Genomic DNA, 19,118 nt, shown 5'->3' on the forward strand with positions numbered 1-19,118 from the left:
ACATGTCCTAACATTAGCATGCAGGGAACCGCCTCAAGGAGGACATTAAGGGAAAACACAAACTAGGACATGGCAACATTTCCTCGAAGATTTTAAGAGGCTGGACTGGTGTTCATGAACATGTCTTTTGTCTTACAGCTTCAGTGGGGAAAGAAAGTCTGTGCCTGATGGTTTTTGGTGTTTAGACCTCTGTCCTTTTTAAACATTTTCAAATGCCTAAATGAAAACTCTGAGGGAGTTTCCTACTGCATTGCTCCCATTTCCTAGGTTCTGATTCCAGCACCGCCTCTAAATCCAGTGTGACCCCGGGCAGTCTCAGCCTCCCTGGTCTCCAAGAGCCCTTCCCACTTGCTGCATTCTAACACATGATGCTCAGTCTCCTCCTAATGGGACTCCCCGCACAGGGGCGGCTCCTGCCTACATCCGGACTGCCTCAGTAAGTCTTCCCCCTCCTCTCCTGCTGTCTCAGTCAGGCCTATGTGCTCCGCCAGCAACCTCTGCAGAGCACAGAACTGTGTACAGTGGGAGAATTCTCATAAAACTCAACCCAGGCTTGCAGCTACATCCAAGAAAGGACAAAAGAACACTGGGAAAGGGTTGTCCCCATATGCATCAAAGCACACAGCAAACGAAAGTCTGGGTGTCAACACTGGGAGTTGGAGGAAGACAGGGTGGGCTTAATCTGAAAAACATTTTTTTATTTATCAATGTGAGTTTTAATACAGATTGTGAAGGACCAGTCAGGAGGAATAGAAATATCTTCCAAGCGAGGACATGGCGTGCATCTAATCACCAGAAAAAAGAGGCAGCCAACCATCAGGTTCTGAGAGGCCCCAGGATGGACCAGTTCATATGTCTGGTTAATTACTCATCTGCCTGTCCCCTACCCCCATCAAGGACACAACTCTGTGAGAACTGAACCTCTATCTGATTTGCTAACAGCTGCACATCCAACACCTAGCACAGAGGAGTGACTTAATAAATATTGGTTAAATGACCAAATTAATCCATAAAAGACAGGAACTTGCTAACATGGCATGGGAGAAAAGGCCAATCGCGCAGAAGGCAGCAAAGAGGCCCCTGCAGTTCTTGAGTGGGTTTATACTCATCATCCTTCCTGACTTTCCTCTCTCCTGCCACCTTGCCTCTGACAGATTCCCTGAATTGGGGTGGGGGTTTCCCTCTTTTCCTTTCCCATTCCTCCCCGTTCTCCTGCAATCTAGCTCAGCCACCACCCCGCCCCCATTCACAGCCACATCAATCCCTGTATTCACCTGCACCAAGTCCCACCAAATCTAGGCGAGGATGTCTCTGCTGACACCAAATTCCAAGCCTGTTCCAGATAGTCTCCTTTCCGACCCTCTCCAGCAGGCTCCTCCCAGACAGAACTGCAATCTAACCCCACTCAGCATCTCCCTCACATCCTCCCTCCCACAGTCATATTCTTTCACAACCTGACTTTCACAGAACATTCAAACCAGAAGCCTGGTTCAGAGAGCATCTTGCTTTACAGACGGGGAAATCATGATGTGCTCAAGGTCCCATAAGCTCTCCCCATGCTGCCTCTCAGGTACAACACTGGTAACTACCATGACTGATACTTCCCAAGAACGCATAGTATTTTGCAGCATTTTACAAGGATTACACAAAAGCACAGCTTCCTTGATCTCTATATGGAATCACGACATTCAAGGATGATGTGTAATTCCTGTGGCACTGCCAATGCGAGGCTTGCATTCCACCTGATGGCTTTCCTTCTGGCAGCCCTCTACACCCTGCATCCTGCACCGAGAGCACTGCTCAGGCTGCCTGAGGACTGAAAGTTATAGCTACTCCTCCCACGCCATCCCCTTGCACACAAGCTGTTAAAAGTGTAACAGTTCAACTACCCAATGCAGCTGCTTCAGGGGAGGAAATGTGTGGTCATCCTTCAAACTGTCTTCACAATACAAATTTCTGCAAGAAATAGCATCCATATTCAAACAGGCACTTGGGCATTTGAGCCTGCTATGACCATGAGTGCTTTAGTACTCATGAACTTTCAAGAAGTTTTTTTAAAAAGCAGGGTGTTGTTATCCCTGGCTTGTTTTCTTATTAGTTTATGTGGAGAATGAAGTAAACGGAATGTGCTAGACATACATCCTGTAATGAGGCTATTAGCCATTTATGGGCACCTCCTTTGGGTTCTAGCTACCTCATTCTCAACAGCTATAAAGGTTTATGGACCCCTGATTGTATCTTTATGCAAATTACTCTTTTGTGTTGAAACTAGGTCTTTATCTATCCAAACACAGAAGACAATGTGGAATGGTATTTGAGGCATGGCACGCCTTCAGAGGACAGGCTACAAAATAGAGGGCAGACAGAACAGATATTGACTAATAATAAAGCTGCAAGTTCCAATCACACAGGAAAGTCTCTCACTCAACGCAGATTCTAGAAAAAAAATTAATGTAATCAACTATGCGACAGTGCTGGCTCCTTAATGAATATTCAATCCAGCTTTTCCTTACTTATGGACCTTGGTTTTGATCGTGGCCATATGCTCAGCTAAAATACTTGGCTTCCCAGACTCCTTCCCGCTAGGAATGGCCATATGACAGTTCCAGCTAATGATGCATAAGCCACAGGTTTCTGGGAAAGCATTCTCCTTTTTGATGTAAGTGCCACCCCCAGGGGCAGCTAGCATGAGCAGGAAAGCTAATACACTCTAGCAATGGAAACTACAGAGTCAGAGACAGCTTGGGCCCTTCAGTGGCACTAGTGAGTAGCTATGCCAGCCATAAACTGCTTCTCATGTGAGACAAATTACTCCCTATGTGTAAGTCCTTATTAGTAAGGTTTCCTGTTAATTACAACTAAACATAATGCTAACCCTTTCAAAATGATATCATCTCATATATATGTATACAATATATATGTGTATATACACATACATATGGCTCTTTACACTTAACAATGCAGTTTCCCATTTGATCTTTATAACAACTATGAAGGAGGGTGAACAAACTTCAATTCCCAGAGCCACAGTTTCCTACCCCTGTACTACAGGATACGTGACTTATTTAGAGTCTGACAACTAGTAAATATCCCCAAGACTCACAGGCCCACAGGGCTTCTTCCACCAGGTAGAGCTGCCTTCTAAGATATACAACTAGCTATCAGTGGAAAACGTTAATCCCCTATATCTTTCCCTATATTGACTTTAGGTGCTAGGAGGGTCCTGATGGGTGATGCCCATTAGACTACAAACCAAAATGTCCCGAACAACTGGGTGACTACGAGACGATACTAGGAAAAGTTTTATTTTTAATGCAAATCGTCACAAAAACGTTCTTCTTTAATTCTTAATAGAGTAGGCTAAGCTGAGCAGATAACTACAAGCATGGCTTTAGAAACTTCACAGAGCACTGCCATATAACACAACATAATTTATCTTTGAACCAGATTTTATCTCTGACGATAAAACAAAAGGGGCTAAAAGACAGCCTTTTCTTCTTGACTTCCTGCTTTAGATTTTTTGACTTCCTGAACTATTATAGTCTCACATACTGCTCTGGGGCCCAAAGTTTCATTCCTTGTTCTTAGAAGCTATCTAAAAATTAATAGAAGTCTAATGTTACAGTCATTTCTATCTATAAAATCTTCAAAGGCACTCCACTGCTCTTAGGTTAACGTCCAAAATCCCAAGACCAGCAGTCTAGGTTCTCCCCCAGCTCTGGCTCTGGGTCCCGGGTGTGCCCCCAGGTTCAGCTCGCTCCCCACAACTGCTTCCAGCCAGTAGCCATCCTGACTGCAGCTCTGGGAAGGCACCGCAGTCCAGCCCTGTCATCTGACTCCCCTGCTCTCTACTTAGCTAATTCCTGGCCATCCTCCAGGCCTTGGCTTAGATGCACTTCCTCAGAGAGGCCCTAACTGCCAGAAACTATGCACAGCCCACTTACAGCCCATGGTACCAGCATGCACCCTTCCCTCACATTTCTCTCATTTTTTCCCTGCACAACTACCCTGCTTGACTAGAAATTCTGTGGGGAGAGGGACAAAGCTCATCTTGAGTACCGACTTTGCTGAATGAATGAGTAAATGTCAGATGGCATTTACTCAAACGCTAAATTCCATACCTGGAGTCCCCAAATCAAAGGAGGAGAAACAAATATGGGCTTCAGATGTTTTCTCTGGCTCTCCAATCACAGCATTTTGGCTTAGAAGGAGGAAGGACAGCTGTTATAAAGAGACTATAGGGCTAGGCACTACTTCTTTGTCCTCCTTTTGGTTTAATATCCCTGAGTCTTTGCTAGAAAGAAGCACTTGGTGTCCTCAGAACAAAGGAACTGAGGCAAATCGAGCACCTCCTGTGCCAAAGGCACTGGCTATGCTCATGAACACTGCCTGTTCCCACAGGGTTTCCAAATGTTCCAAGTGACTCAGACACTCAGTTAGGAGCTCCTTTTGAGATGAAAAGCACTATAAGAGTGGCTTTCAAAACAACTCAGTTACTAGTGACTCGACCCTGAACTAAACATAAGAGGGCATAAAGTTGAAAATAAAGGCATGATCTCAGAACCTGGAATAGTCAGAGTGCTAAGACAGTTGTGAAAGTGACTCAAAAACTCTCACAGAAAATATATCAATAGGTACAAAGCATATATAGTAATTTATCACTGATAAGAGGGTTAACCTGCTGAAAAATACTGGGACAAGTAAAAACAAGACTGACAAATTTGGAGATGAAAAATTCGTCTAAGAATGCCTTTGTTTCTGGAGTAAATCAGCCACACATGTGCCAACACCATCCTTGGTGGGACAGGCAACTCGGATGCAGCCCTGTGTTCTGCTGAGCAGAGGGTCCCACGGGTTTTATGACTGCTGAGCAGAGGGTCCCACGGGTTTTATGAAGTGAAGAAATCTCTTTATGAAACTGTTAGAACTAATCCTTACTGTTGTCTACTCCTTTTAACGTACGCTCCACGTGTCTTCCAAAAATACTAATACAATGGCCTGGGCTTTTTAGACCTTACTTCAGAGCTCAGGAGGCTGTTTTTTTTGTTTGTTTGTTTTTCTGGGTGTGTTATTTTCCCTGTATGAAGAGTGGGGGCCAAAAAACAGTCCCGTCTCCACAGTCGTTGCACTGGGGTAGGATGGGCAGCAAATAATTGTTGTTCTGTTCTTTCTAGAGGTTATCTCCATGCTGCAAATGGCCAGGGATTACCCTGAGTTATAGAAATGCCATGAATCCAGGATAGAATGAAATCAATGTTTGAAGGTTAAAGTCTTCCTAAGAAACACTAGAGAATTACAAGTGGAATGTTTTGAGAATACTTCCTAGTGTATACAAACACCTGTCAATCTTGGCAAGTCTGTCCAAGCATGACTATCTAAGCATGAGTGCTTCATCATTAGGTGTGGTAGAAAGGCTGGCCCTGCAGTCAGAACTAGACTTACAGCACCACAACTTACCACATGCTGACCTTAATCGTATCATCTCTTCCATATGCTTGGCACTAGCCTTGCCTGATTCCAAGGCCATCACTGGGCTTGCATAAGCTTTGTACATGGAGGCGCTGGGTAACTGTGGAATGCTGTCCACTCATAAGGTAGCATCATTATTATTTTCTTTATAAATTCATTTTCATTTACTGCTAAGTTCATGTGTGGTATCGAATGGCTTACACAAAGAACTGACCCAGCTCCCCTTTATTTCTGCCTTACCGGTGTTATCTCTGGCTACAAGACCCTTAGGAAAATCCCCGGGAGTTGGAGAGGTCCTGCTGTCCCACTTGACCATGTCGAGACTGTTACAATATTCCCATCTCTTCTGCTGAAGCTCCTGTAACCAGTAAGTCATGAGTTGACGATTGGGAGCCTAGAAAGAGGGAGGGGAAAAACATGTTATGGCCACCAATAATATGAAGAGCTTAAAAAATATTATGTCTCATGAGTAGAGACTGTTCAGCTTGCCATGTGAGAGTTAAGATGAACAGATCAAGGAAACTTCAGTTACAAGATTAGTAGCTTTTGCTCATGATGAGTTGGTCAAGAAAATAGCAATTGTAACATGAAGAATTGAACCCAATTAACAAGAAGTCTTTTTAAATTCTAAAATTAAAGAATAATGCAGTATAACATTTTCCTCCAAACTGTTTAGGAAGGTGTGATAATACTGCTGCTCTTTTACTCTGAGCAACTATAAATTCCATCTTCAGAAATAAAATCTGACATAGGTATGAAAGACGGCCTTGCCAAATCACATCAAATAATGATATTTAAACTCCATCAGCATCTGAGAGTACACAAAGAAAAATGCAGATTAAAAACTGGCTGGCGCTCCTATTAAAATGGCTAATATTTCAAAAAGTTGACAATGCCAAGTGCTGACAAAGGTGCAGGGCAGCTAGAACTTTCATAAGCTGCAGGTGGAATGCAACACGGTGCAGCTACTTTAGAAAACAGTTTGGCAATTCCTTATAAAGTTAAACATACACTTACCAGGTAACCTGGCAAGCCCATCCCTACATATCCACCCAAGAGGAATGAAAACATATTCACACAAAGACCTGTATGTGAATGTTTATAGAGGTTTTATTCATAATTGCCACAAAAATGAGAACTTCGTCTGGAGAAGGGATTAAAAAAAACTGTGGTACATCTATACAATAAAATACTATTTAGCAATAAAAAGGAGCACACTATTGATTCCTACTACATGGATAAATATTAAATGCATATTGCCAAGTGAAAGAAGCTTGACCCAAACGGTTATATACTGTATGATGCCACTTATGTAACACCCTGAAAAGGCAAAATTGTCAGGACAGAAAACAGATCTGTGGTTGCCAGGGCTTGGCAGGGAGGGGAGCAGCTGACTACAAAGCAGCAGCACAAGAATTTGTGGGTGACAGAACTGTTCTGTATCATGGTTCTGGTGGTAAAGTCATGATTCTATGCATTTGTTCAAAATCACAGAATTATATACACAAAGAGTGAATATCATTAAAAAAAAAATCAACCAAGATGGGGGAGAGGACCCAGAACAATGAACCTAAATATAAACAAACTAGACTGCAGGTATGGGTCAAGGTCTCCAGGCTGCCCCCAGCAAAGGAGTCCCAAGAAGAAGGAAAGCTGCCATGACACGATTATGGGAACTTCATCAACACTGGCATCCAGTGACATGTGCAGACATCAGACACAGTGGTTCCCAAGATCAGAAGCAGTGAAGAAAATGGCTCTGCAGGCCTGACAGCAAGAGACAGGCCTAGACCAAACTACTACTACCTACAAGCAAAGGATAACCTCTGGGTGCTGTGGCCACAACCTGGGTCTTTTTAGTGATACTTGCATACCTGGCCCCAGTTAAAGAAAAGGATCTTTGGGTATTTTCATTACAGGATCTTTGGGTATTTTACAGAAAGTTCTTCCAACTATACCAGCCAAGTTGCCATTTCATCCATTCATTTAACCAACATTTGCCAAGCACCTATCAGGTACCCAGACCTGGGGCCTGGCCTAGTGAGAAAAGACAGGAAAAAACAACCAGTAGTTTCCATGCTGCATTAAGTGCTATGACAGAAAGCAGAGCAGGTGAGGCGGGGCTGGCGTGACTGGAGAGCACTGGGGAAGGACACATAGCCAAAGAGGGGAGGTGCAGCAAAGGACAAGGTACTCAAAGTTCAGGACACCTGCCACAGGCAGGTTCAAAAGCTTCAAAGTATTGGTTTAATGTCTATATTCTCCAAGAAGCAAACTCCAAGTTGTCTCCATTTCTCTAGCATCTAGCTCAGTGTCAGGCACATAATAGGTCAGTATTTACTGAATACATATATGAAGGAATAAGTGAATGAATGAATAATCAGAAAATGATACAGGAGAACTTGATCTTAAAGGGGAAGCAGGCAGTGGCCAGAGGAAAAGAGATTCCAGGGAGAGAGAGAAGTGTCTACAAAAGCACAAAGGTCAGAGAGCAGGAGTGAGGTGAGGTCAGTGAGTGGCAAGGACCTGGCCCTGAAGGGACTTGTGTGCCTTCCTAAAGAGATGGAATGGGGAACTTAGCAGGGCACTGACATTATTAGACAAAGGTACTGCTGGTGAAAATGGTGGTGAGAGAAAGGCAGGTGCACAGTTTGCATAGGAGATTAGTTCAGGCCAGAGGCTGTGAGCCCACTTGAGAGATCCATGAATTGCAGCCTGGAGTCTGGGCGGCAGGCTGGCTGCAGTGTAGACACAGGAGCTCAGCCTGGCCCTGGGGCGGGGCAAAGAGCACACAAGCATTTCCACAGAGGGGAGAGGAGAGTCACCAGGCAAGTCAGGAACTGAGAGACACAACCAGAGCCAAATTTCAGAGCCCAAAGCCCACCCAATCCTCCCCTTTTTTTTTGCAGATGAGGGGACAGAGGCCCAGAAAGGGAAGTGACTTGTCTAGGTCATACAGGGAGTCAATACTGTGAGCCCAGTCTGCCAAACTCCCCACCCTTAGAGGCAAGTGTGTGTTTGGGTAGGGGAATGTGTGTGTCTGGTCCTCCCACCAGCTCCCTGACTACCTGGCCCCTCCATCCCCATGCCACGGGTGAGCTAAGCACCCTGGGAGCCTTCTGCTCCAGCCAGGGAGGTGCCCAGACACTTCCTCTTGTTCAGCCTGCACACGCAGCTGTGTTTCTATTTATGCTTGGGAGCCACAGGCTGCTAGAGAAGCTGGCACATACTCACTAGGGCAGATCTGAACCAACCTCTCCAGCTGCCTCTGACAACGCAGACACCATGAAAAATCTGCTTTTTACAAGAAATCCTTTTCACTTTAAATCTTTGAGTATTAAATGTAACTGGGAAACAATCAGTAACCTCTGAGTCATCTCTCACTAAATTCCCGGGGCAAAACTTTTAGATCACATGCTTTCAATGACTGATATTTTATCATATTGTAGAAATTTGGTCAATAAGGCGGGCAAAATCTGGTTAACAAGGCAGTTAATCAAGTCACTGATTAACTGAGTTTGTTTCCTTTCAGAAAAAAACCTAGATAGGCGGGCGTGGTGGCTCACACCTGTAATCCCAGCACTTTGGGAGGCCGAGGCAGGCGGATCACCTGAGGTCAGGAGTACGAGACCAGCCTAGCCAACATGGTGAAACCCCGTCTCTACTAAAAATATTTTTAAAAATTAGCCAGGCGTGGTGGTGGGTGCCTGTAATCCCAGCTACTTGGGAGGCTGAGGCAGGAGAATTGCTTGAACCCAGGAAACAGAGGTTGCAGTGAGCCGCCACGGTGCCACTGCACTCCAGCCTGGGCGACAGTGAGACTCTGTCTCAAAAAAAAAAAAAAAATCTAGAGATCACTAGAAGACTTTTGACTTCAATCCCCAATTAGGTAGTAAAAGGCTGGGGGCCAGGCTGTCTGAAATGGCTCTGGGGCATGTGCTTTGACAGAAAAGCCCCAAAGGGCCTTTTCTGAAGAGAGCTGAAACCCAAAGACAGAAACACACACAGATTCTAAGACTGAGCACCACTAAAAGTACAACACAGCAAAATCAGCAGAAATCCAAAAAGCCTCTGGCGCTTTCCATCTGGTATGTTTTAGCAAAGGACTAAATGGAGATTCGGCTCAGGCCTAATTAAATGTATAATCACAAACCAGCCTCTTTATTGCCCCAGTCCCAGGAAATTGGTTCAGATCTGCCCTGTACCAACACAGTAGCCCTAGCCAGACATGACGACTGAGCACATGAGAGGTGGCCAGTGCCACATAAAATCTTTTGGATACACTGAATTAAATACAATAGCATTAAAATTAATTTTACTGGTTTAATGTGGCTAATTGAAAATTTAAAAGTATATATGTGGCTCACATCTTATCTTTACTGAACAGTGCTGATCTACAGTACAATGGCAAATATATTCCATTTTGAGAGCCAAGATTGGTGGGAGATCTGGCTTGGCAGGAAACAGCACCTCAGGATTATAACGTAAGCCAAGGGCATGGGGTCCATGGGGGTGTGGGGCAGCCAACACCATTGCCCTTCTACAGCACTTTACGACTCAAGATAACTTCTCTCTTTAAACAGGCACCTCCATATCTCCAGCCACCCCATGGTCCATTAATGTCCAAGGAGAGGCCAACATTCTTTAGGAACCCAGGCATCTGCTGGTCTGGCCCCAGCTTTAGTGCCTTTATTCAGTGCTCCCAAAGTGGGTGAGTAGGACCTTTGAGTGATCTGGCTGCACAGACAACGCCTTGCTGGGTCTAACACCAGGAGTTCCCTCTGCTGAGCCTCAGCTCAGCTGGTGACAATGAGCCAGTCAGCGCAGAAGCTTACCGCCAGGAGCACACAGCATTCACCAAAGACACACCCGCCAGAGGAGTGAGGACCGGGAAGGATCACCATCTGCTCCCCACCCCTCAGAATGACCAAAATGCTGTGGTCTCAAGTTCTGGAGAGCCAGACAGGCATTCCACTCATGCTAGAAGAAACAGTGACAAGGCAGAGCTCCACAGATCAGCAGAGAATTGGGAGCCGATGCCAGGCAAGCACCCAGGAAGAAGCTAGGTGCTGGTGTGTGCTCTCTGATGCCTTACCCAGGCCAGCTCCTGAGTCTCCCCTAACACCAGTCTCTCCAGCTCCTTCCTCCTCACCCTTCAAGGTCCAATGCAAAGGTCACCTCTTCAGAGCAGGTTTCCCTGACCTGGGTGTGCATTTTGTCTCCCCTAACACCAGTCTCCTCAGCTCCTTCCTACTCACCCTTCAAGATCCAATGCAAAGGCCACCTCTTCAGAGCAAGTTTCCCTGATCTGGGTGTACGTTTTGTCTCCATTCTCTGAATGGGGAGCTCGGAGAATCTTGTAGCCCAGGTAACCCTCCCATGGAGGTGAGGGCACTCCCTGCGTGTTCCTCACTAACCTAAGTTCCTTAAAGGCAGAGGCCAGACCTGCTGGTCTCAATACGATCCAAGATGCCTTGCACAGTGTCCTGAAAATAAACACTCAAATATCTGACTCGTCCTCTCATGTTCAGTTGTTGCTACTTCCTCAACACTGCTGAAATCCCAGGTCAAATATGGCACCAATCCCAATATGAGACCAAGCCAAACATCTTGGAAAGCCATTGTAGTTGTCTCCTACATGGCTGCATGAACGTCCTGGGTGAGGGAGAGGGACAGACAAGGATTGGTTGGGCACAATTCTACATGACAGCCATCTGCTGCCTTTGGGTGCCAAGACATGAGGCACCACCTCAGAGAATAAAAGCAAGCCATCCACATTCTCCTTGAGGTGGAAATGCAGTCCTTGACAGCTGGCTGAGAAGTACCATGTGATGCTCCAGCTCCTCCCACAAGCTGCTCTCCCCAGGTCTCCAGTAGCTCAAAATCCAGAAGCCCACTCTTGTGTGAGACAGGCCCTGGCCACCTGTTCCTTCTCTTGGGCCCCAGAGACTCCCCTCAGCCTCCCACCAGCTCTCAACTTGATGCTTAGACAAGTCCCACAATAAAGTTGCTTGATTACAAGTTAACTGATTTCAATACACGTATATTAAGGGCCCACTCTCAGCAGGAAGTGCATGATTGTGATGAGAGGAGCTGGAGTAGCAACCCAGCAGCATCTACAGGGAGTCAGGTCTCATCATCTCCACTAAACAACAAGTTTATTTAAGCTTTTATTCCCTTTGGTAAACAATGTCCACCTATCAAAATTTACCACATTTTAGAAGCTATAATAATGTTTACATTCTTTGACCCACAATTCTATTCCTGGGAATGTAGCTAAAGTAGTCCAAAAGAGGAAAAAGGGACAACATCATGTACATAAAGTGTTCATTTGCTTGACAAATGTTTATTAAGAGCCTAACTTGGGCCATGTCCAGTAGTTAGCACTAAGAATACAGAACTGGATGAGATCTGGTTAATTCCTACCTCTGAGATATTCACTGCAAGCAAACATTTTCCTTTATGCCAACAATAAACAGTGGGAAACAAGTTCATAATTATAATCAACATAAAATGCCTAGGTATCTAATTAAGAAATCCAGAGGCCAGGCGCAGTGGCTCATGCCAGTAATCCTAGCCTTTTGGGAGGCCCAGGTGGGTGAATCACTTGGGCTCAGGTGTTTGAGACCAGCCTGAGCAACATGGTGAAACCACATCTCTACAAAAAAAAAAAAAATTAGCCAGGCACGGTGGCGTGTGCTTGTAGTACCAGCTACTCAGGAAGCTGAGGTTAGAGGATCCCTTGAGCCCAGGAGACAGAGTTTGCAGTGAGCCGAGATCTGTACCCAGCCTGGGCGACACAGCAAGACCTATCTCTTGGTTGGGCACTGTGGCTCACTCCTGTAATCCCAGCACTTTGGGAGGCCGAGGCAGGCAGATCACCTGAAGTCAGAAGTTCGAGACCAGCCTGGCCAACACGGTGAAACCTCATCTCTATTAAAAATACCAAAATTAGCCAGGTGTGGTGGCACACTCCTGTAATCCCAGCTACACGGGAGGCCGAGACAGGAGAATCATTTAAACCCAGGAAGCGGAGGTTGCAGTGAGCTGAGATCATGCCACTGCACTCCAGCCTGGGCAACAAGAGTGAAACTCTGTCTCAAAATGAAAACAGAAGACCCTGTCTCTTTAAAATATAATAATAATAGGCCAGGCACAGTGGCTCATGCCTGTAATCCCAGCACTTCGGGAGGCAGAGGCAGGCAGATTGCTTGAGCCCCAGAGTTCGAGATCAGCCTGGGCAATATGGTAAAACCTGGTCTCTATTAGAAATATAAATTTACCAGGTGTGGTGGCACACTCCTGTACTGTAATCCCAGCTACTCGGGAGGCTGAGGCAGGAGAATCATTTAAACCTGGGAGGCAGAGATTGCAGTGAGCCAAGATTGTGCCATTGCACTCCAACCTAAGCAACAAGAGCAAAACTCCATCTCAAAAACAAAACAAAAGACCCTGTCTCTTAAAAATATAATAATAATAGGCCAGGCACAGGGGCTGACACCTGTAATCCCAGCACTTTGGGAGGCAGAGGCAGGCAGATCACTTGAACCGAGGAGTTCGAGACCGGCCTGGCCAACATGGTGAAATCCCCTCTCTACAAAAAGTACAAAAATTAGCCAGGTGTGGGGTGCATGCCTGTAGTCCCAGCTACTCAGAAGGCTGAGGTGGGAGAATTTCTTGAGCTCAGGAGGTTGAAGCTGCAGTGAGCCATAACTGTACCACTGCACTCCAGGCTGGGTGACAGAGCGAGACCCTGTCTCCAAAAATATATATATAATTTATATATGTTATATATATAATGGCATTAGGACAACTGGTCAAATACCTGGAAAAAAATAAGTGTTCCCTGGGTGAGAAATCTATCATCAGAGAAAATAATTTCAAATTCATTTCATGATTTAATAAACTAATGAATTTAATAAAAACCATTAAATGAATAAATTTAATAAATAAGTAAATTTAATAAAAACCAATAAATTAGAAGAAAAAGCCTGTATAATTAAAATTAAATTTCTATCTCTTTCTGCCTCTTACAACAACAGTTGTATAGATTTCCACCAAATTATAAAGGTATGGAAGGGATGATAAGACTTAAATCAAGCAATGTGGCACAGCAGAAATTCACATGGGAAGGTTTAGCTAAAACTGAAGTATAAACAGCAGCCACAAGACTCTACGCAGAAAATGAATGCCATGTGCACCATGATGCAGTAGACGAGGAAAACAAAACACTCTTTCAAGACTGAGCCCAAAACTGAAAGCTAGAAGGACAGACACTTCAAACTGTAAGCCCCGGAGCTGCTTCTCCCATGGGCAACCCTGGAAGCCGGCTCCAGGCAGCAGGGAGTCACTGATTATAAGAGGGCTGATCATTCTCCCCAGCAGCACAAGAAACTGCTGTCCTAACATTTCTATTCTCTTGGAAGGTAAAGGGCTTTCTAAACCCACGAGGAAAGCAAAGCAAAGAAAATATGTGTCTAAAACACTACAAATAAATTAATAGACAATGACGAACTGAAAAAAGACCAAACAACTTCAAAGTCACTAAGCATGGTGTAGAGTTTCACACCACCATAGCTTTGCAGGGCTCTTCACTCTTCCTGGACTGTGGGAAGTCCTGTTTGTCTGGTGAGATCCTATTAATCTTTAGTTTTAAAAAAACAACAACATATTTTAGACTTATATTTCAAATAATAACAATCTACATCTGCTGAGGAGAATTTGGAAAACACAGGAAAGCAAAAAAGAAAATAAAATGAACACAGCTGCATCACCAGAAATAACCTCCATCAATACTTTGGTATTTCCAAACATCTTTCTACCCATAAATGTATAGAAAATTCTCTACCCACATATTTTCTACCAATTTTCTTTATAAAACTGTATTAAAATTATATAGACTCTTCCATAATCTATATTTGCATATTAGACACCATCAATTAAACAATTACTGTGTGCCAGACACTATGCTTTCACTTTATACACACTGTCATTTAACCCTCGTAACTAACTCTCCCCAAACAGTATCATCTGCTTGCCCATGGACCCTGGAGCCTAACTACCAAGGTTCAAATCCCAGCTCTGCTACTGGCTGGCTATGTCAGGTAAGTTACATAAATTGTCTGGGCCTCGGATTCCTTGCTGGTAAAATTGAAATAATAATAGGAACTTACTTCATGGTATTGAAGATTAATGAGTTAACATGTGTTAAGCTCAAAAGGGTGTTTGGCACAAAGTACTCATTAGGTATCAACTATCTATATTATCATGTTTACCCATAACCCACTTAACATGTGTTAAGCTCAGAAGAGTATTTGGCACAAAATACTCACTGTGTATCAACTATCTATATTATCATGTTTACCCATGATAACCCACTTAACATCTGTTAAGCTAAGAAGAGTATTTGGCACAAAGTACTCATTGTGTATCAACTACTTATATTATCATGTTTACCCAAAATCTCATAGCCACTTGGCACAGTCAAAATTCAAACCCGAGTCTGCATTACTTGCTATCAAGGGGAAGGATGAAAGAGCATGTCCAAGACAAAATCAATCCTCTCAACATTTTAGCAGAAATCACAAGTTCCTCTATGGTTTTTCTCAAATATTGAAATGCTGATGGCCTCAATCAATAGCAAAGTTCAAATAAGAGCCTCTGGGTTGGCTTCAGGGACGAATAAAACTATATCAGATGTTGGTCCCCACATCAGTAGAGAAGGTCCTCTGTACATCAAATCTAGAGGGGTCAGCATAGTGTCACTGGGAGAGGGCATGACCACCAGTCTACGATGGCCAATATGCTTCCACTCTTAATCACAATTCTGCTCTAAGGGTGTTTCTCAAAAACAGACTGCTGTGAGCAATAACAAGACCACACACAAGCAAATATGGAGAGGACAGAAACTTCTCCAGCCTGATATAATAGAATCGCCAGGTCTCCTATTCCTAAGGACTCCCTTGTCAGTCTCTCAGATTCATGCATCCTGACAGTCTCAGAGTCATCTACCCCTGGGCCTCTGGGTCTCCAGAGTCATCTACCCCTGGGCCTCTGCAACAGCTTCCTAACTGGACTTGCTGTCTCAGTCTCCCCTCTCCAAACTCTCTTCTGACACCTAGCCAATGAAGTCATATATGTCGCATGCTGAAAACTCTCTCATGGCTTCCAAGTGTCAAGAAATCTGGCCCACACTGCCCTACACTGCCCCACACTCCATAGAACTATAACCTTTCTCCCACACAAAAGGCCCACGAAAGCCTTCACAATCTCTGCTCCTACTGCACGAACACCTCCCTAACAAATTCCTACTCACTCAAGACCCAGTTCAAACATCTCATCCGTAAGGCCAGCCAACATCCCTTATACAACCAAACGATCATTCCTCCAACATGCTCTATGTGATGCACACCACCTCAATCACTCACTTAGGGTTATGAACTCTGGGTTCCTTCCCAAAGGGTCAGGTCCTACCATGTTTATTAGCCAAAAGAACAACATAACCAACAATCACAAAGGAGCCACAGGAAGGAAATATATACACAGAATGGGTCAAGTCTGCATACCTTCTAGAAAGCAATTTAAATCACATGGATAGTTTTGGGTATCCATTTCTGAAAAGAATGCAATGGCTGCTCACAATGAAGGAATTTTTGTTTCTTAAACTCGAGGAAGGATATCTGGATCTCTAAGAAATGTCTAAAGTAATTTCTTCCATAAGCAATAAAAAGCACATGAATATTGTAAGCAGCCTGATAATACAAAACAAAATTCAAATGGAAAACAGACTATAACCCCGAATCTGATAAATAACTCTAGGTTGCAAATTTTTTCCTGAGTGTTTCAAAATCATGAGCCTGGAAACAATCTCAAGGGATCTGGCCCAGCACCAGTGGGAAAAAAAATGTATTTTTTTCCCCGGGAAGGTTTTGAAATCTTCTGTTTCAGCCCAGCAACAGACACTGAGAAGGCAAATACTGGATCTCCTGGCTCCTTAGAAAATGGAATGCAAGGTCACAAACCTCCATTCCTCTACTGAACATAATAAATTCTCCTTTTGTATCTTTTAAAATTGCTATCTTAAAATTAGCATTCATATGTCTTACAAAATAATTGTATCTTATTAAAATAGTTCTAATCTAGCCCCTTTCAAAGGCTGAGCACACACCTAGAACCCATAATCAATTTCCCGGAAGAGTCTGCGTTGAGGTGGGCAGCCATTCCCTGGGAAGATGCCACATTCATCATCCATTCTGGTAGCTGGTGGTCTGAGGAGTTCTGCCATCTCTAACACTCAAGCACACCTTTTAAAAAGCAAACACCTTGAGAGAAAAGCCATTTCTTAAACCCATATTCAGCAAATACCTTTTTAAGCAAATACCGTTTAACAGAGATTAGCAACTAAGGGTAATGGACTAGAAGAAGAGGGCCTACAACTAGAAAAAAGAAGAGCAAATGTGAGTTCACAGCAAAGTGGGCAATGAAAACAACTGGGCTTGTGAGGGATCCGGCCACATCAAAGCCTCTCACAGCCCAGGCCACCCCGCTGGGCTGAGCCACAGATTTCATCAAGACAAGGGCAAGGACAAGGCCTTTCTCTGGACATGCTTGTCCCTACAGGAAATGTAGAAGCCTGTCAAAATACTTTGTTTCAGAGAGAAAGGGAGCACGAGGCCTCCAAGTGACCACAGGGCTACATTCCTATGGTTCCCTCTCAGCTCTGCCATTGCACAATGTGAGAGAGCCAGGGATGAGCTCAGGATAAATAACAACCCCTGCAGCTACAGCCTGTAGCCTATTGGATGGTCTTGCTCCACCTCCGCCCACATTGGCTTCCACACACTATGCAATACCACATTATTCTGCTTGATGTTTTTCAACTAAAACTAGGGCAAAAGAATGACTGACTTAACATGAAGTTTTAGGAAATGGAGTTGGGACAGGTTCCCAGGCTCCACCCACCAGAGATTTGGGAGGCAGGAGAGCCCAGTACCAGGAATCCGCCTAGTCTTTCAGTGAATTTACAGGCACGTTTGGGAACCACGGTGATTTCTAACAGTGTTTAAAGGTGGAGTTGGTGTCTCAGGAGTATCAGATGGTCGTCCTATATCATTGTTACCCACTTCTCTCTGGTGAAAAGCTGGGGGATCTGAAAGTACTTACCAGCTCTTTAGTGGTGGAGATCATTGCAATTCACCCTCCCAGAAATACCGAAAGATGCCAAGTGAACACTGTTCCCTCCAGGAGCCTCCCTCTGAATGCTCAGGGAGGAGCCCTAGCACACAGGGTCTGCCAGCCACCATGATCAGCACAGGAGACAGAAACCTTGGGGCCAATAGAGAATTGGGCCAAAAGCCACTCCTCTGGAGCATAGAAACTCAGAATGCAAAGAAGATATGCGGCTATAAACCACAGAGAGTCAACCCGAGGATGGAGGGCTCACACTTCACTGGTCTTCACCCACGCAGTTTAGTTATTTCTAGTCCACTTAGAAAGCCACCATCATACAGGGTCAGTCTTTTCTTCACAGCCAAAGAGAACATTCATCATCGGGAGGAAAGCAGTGTTTCACAGGGAAGCCACAGAGATCTGCAGCAGAAGAGCTGGGATGCTGGTAAGAAATGCAGATTCCTGAGGCCCACTCTGGCCTGCCAACCAAAGCAGAATCTCCAGGGGACGAACCCCACAGTCTGCATTTTAACAGAACCTAGGAGGAGTCTTTTCCACACAAAATTTAAGAACTGTGGTTCTGAGGGAGATATTTTCCTTTAAAAGACAGAAACAAAGTCTTATCAGCATGTTACCTCTAGGACAGTATCTACAAGAGAGCTGTGTAAACAGTATAAAAAGTGGTTCACTTCTAAGGCCAGAGGGTATGCCTTACAGAGCAGAATGAAAAGATACAGCCATCTGCCAACTGCCTGTTTTCCTTTGACAAACCAAAGAGAAAACCAAAGCCACCTCCAAAGAGAAGCCCTCTGAAAAGAGATGCACCAGGCCCCAATCTCTGCCAGGGAAACATCACTCATGCTTCCTATCAAGTCAACCCTCACTGGAAGTTTATAACCTGTGCTATTAATTTCCAACCTCCATGTGACTAAACTTCTTAAATCTGTGCCCCAACACAAAATGGTTAAAGGTACAATTTGAGTCTCCATATACAACTACTAAAAAAAGAATAAGCCCAACTTTCTACTAATGGATTAAGACAGATATATAAAGCAAGTATCATCAAACTGCTGGGTTTAAAATGGTAAAATATTGTTCATGTGTTTGGAGGTTTCAGTGGTAGGGTAGCTAGCTGTGGGACTCAGTTTCCTCTCTGTATCACGCATGGGAAGGGGGCTGATCTCTGAGGGCCTCTCCAGTTCTAACTTTGGGATAATGACCCTTGAGCAAAAATAGTGAATGCTTTCCTCCAGCTCCCAGAGCCACCTATTGACAATGCCCTAATCACACCCAAAACAGACACAGAAGCTCCCTGAGGCCAGAGGCAAAGCTTGACTCCTGCTCAACAAAGTCTGTTTGGTGAATGGCCAGTTGGCTGCATCCATTTAAAAAGTTGGCCACCTTCTCTGCAAGCACAGCCTCTCCTGAACACCAGAGAGCTGGAGAGGAAAATGAATACTGGGCTTGCTGCCTAGAAATAA

The 19,118-nt window shown here is 44.4% G+C and overlaps 1 protein-coding gene across 3 annotated transcripts in view; it reads right to left on the reverse strand.

The window, feature by feature from the left end:
* The window catches only part of TBC1D2B (TBC1 domain family member 2B), an 82,155-nt gene that overhangs the window by 52,929 nt on the left and 10,108 nt on the right, over window positions 1–19,118 (reverse strand). For 2 of the 3 annotated variants that reach the window (XM_063652805.1, XM_054450841.2), the window contains exon 2: window positions 5,710–5,863. In XM_063652805.1, the coding sequence (XP_063508875.1) occupies window positions 5,710–5,863 (154 nt within the window). Of the gene's footprint in view, window positions 1–5,709; window positions 5,864–17,631; window positions 17,789–19,118 lie in introns of those variants that run through there. The other variant, XM_063652806.1, reaches the window with a different exon arrangement.

Source organism: Pongo pygmaeus, chromosome 16, assembly GCF_028885625.2.
Source record: "Pongo pygmaeus isolate AG05252 chromosome 16, NHGRI_mPonPyg2-v2.0_pri, whole genome shotgun sequence".
Taxonomy (NCBI): Eukaryota; Metazoa; Chordata; class Mammalia; order Primates; family Hominidae; genus Pongo; species Pongo pygmaeus.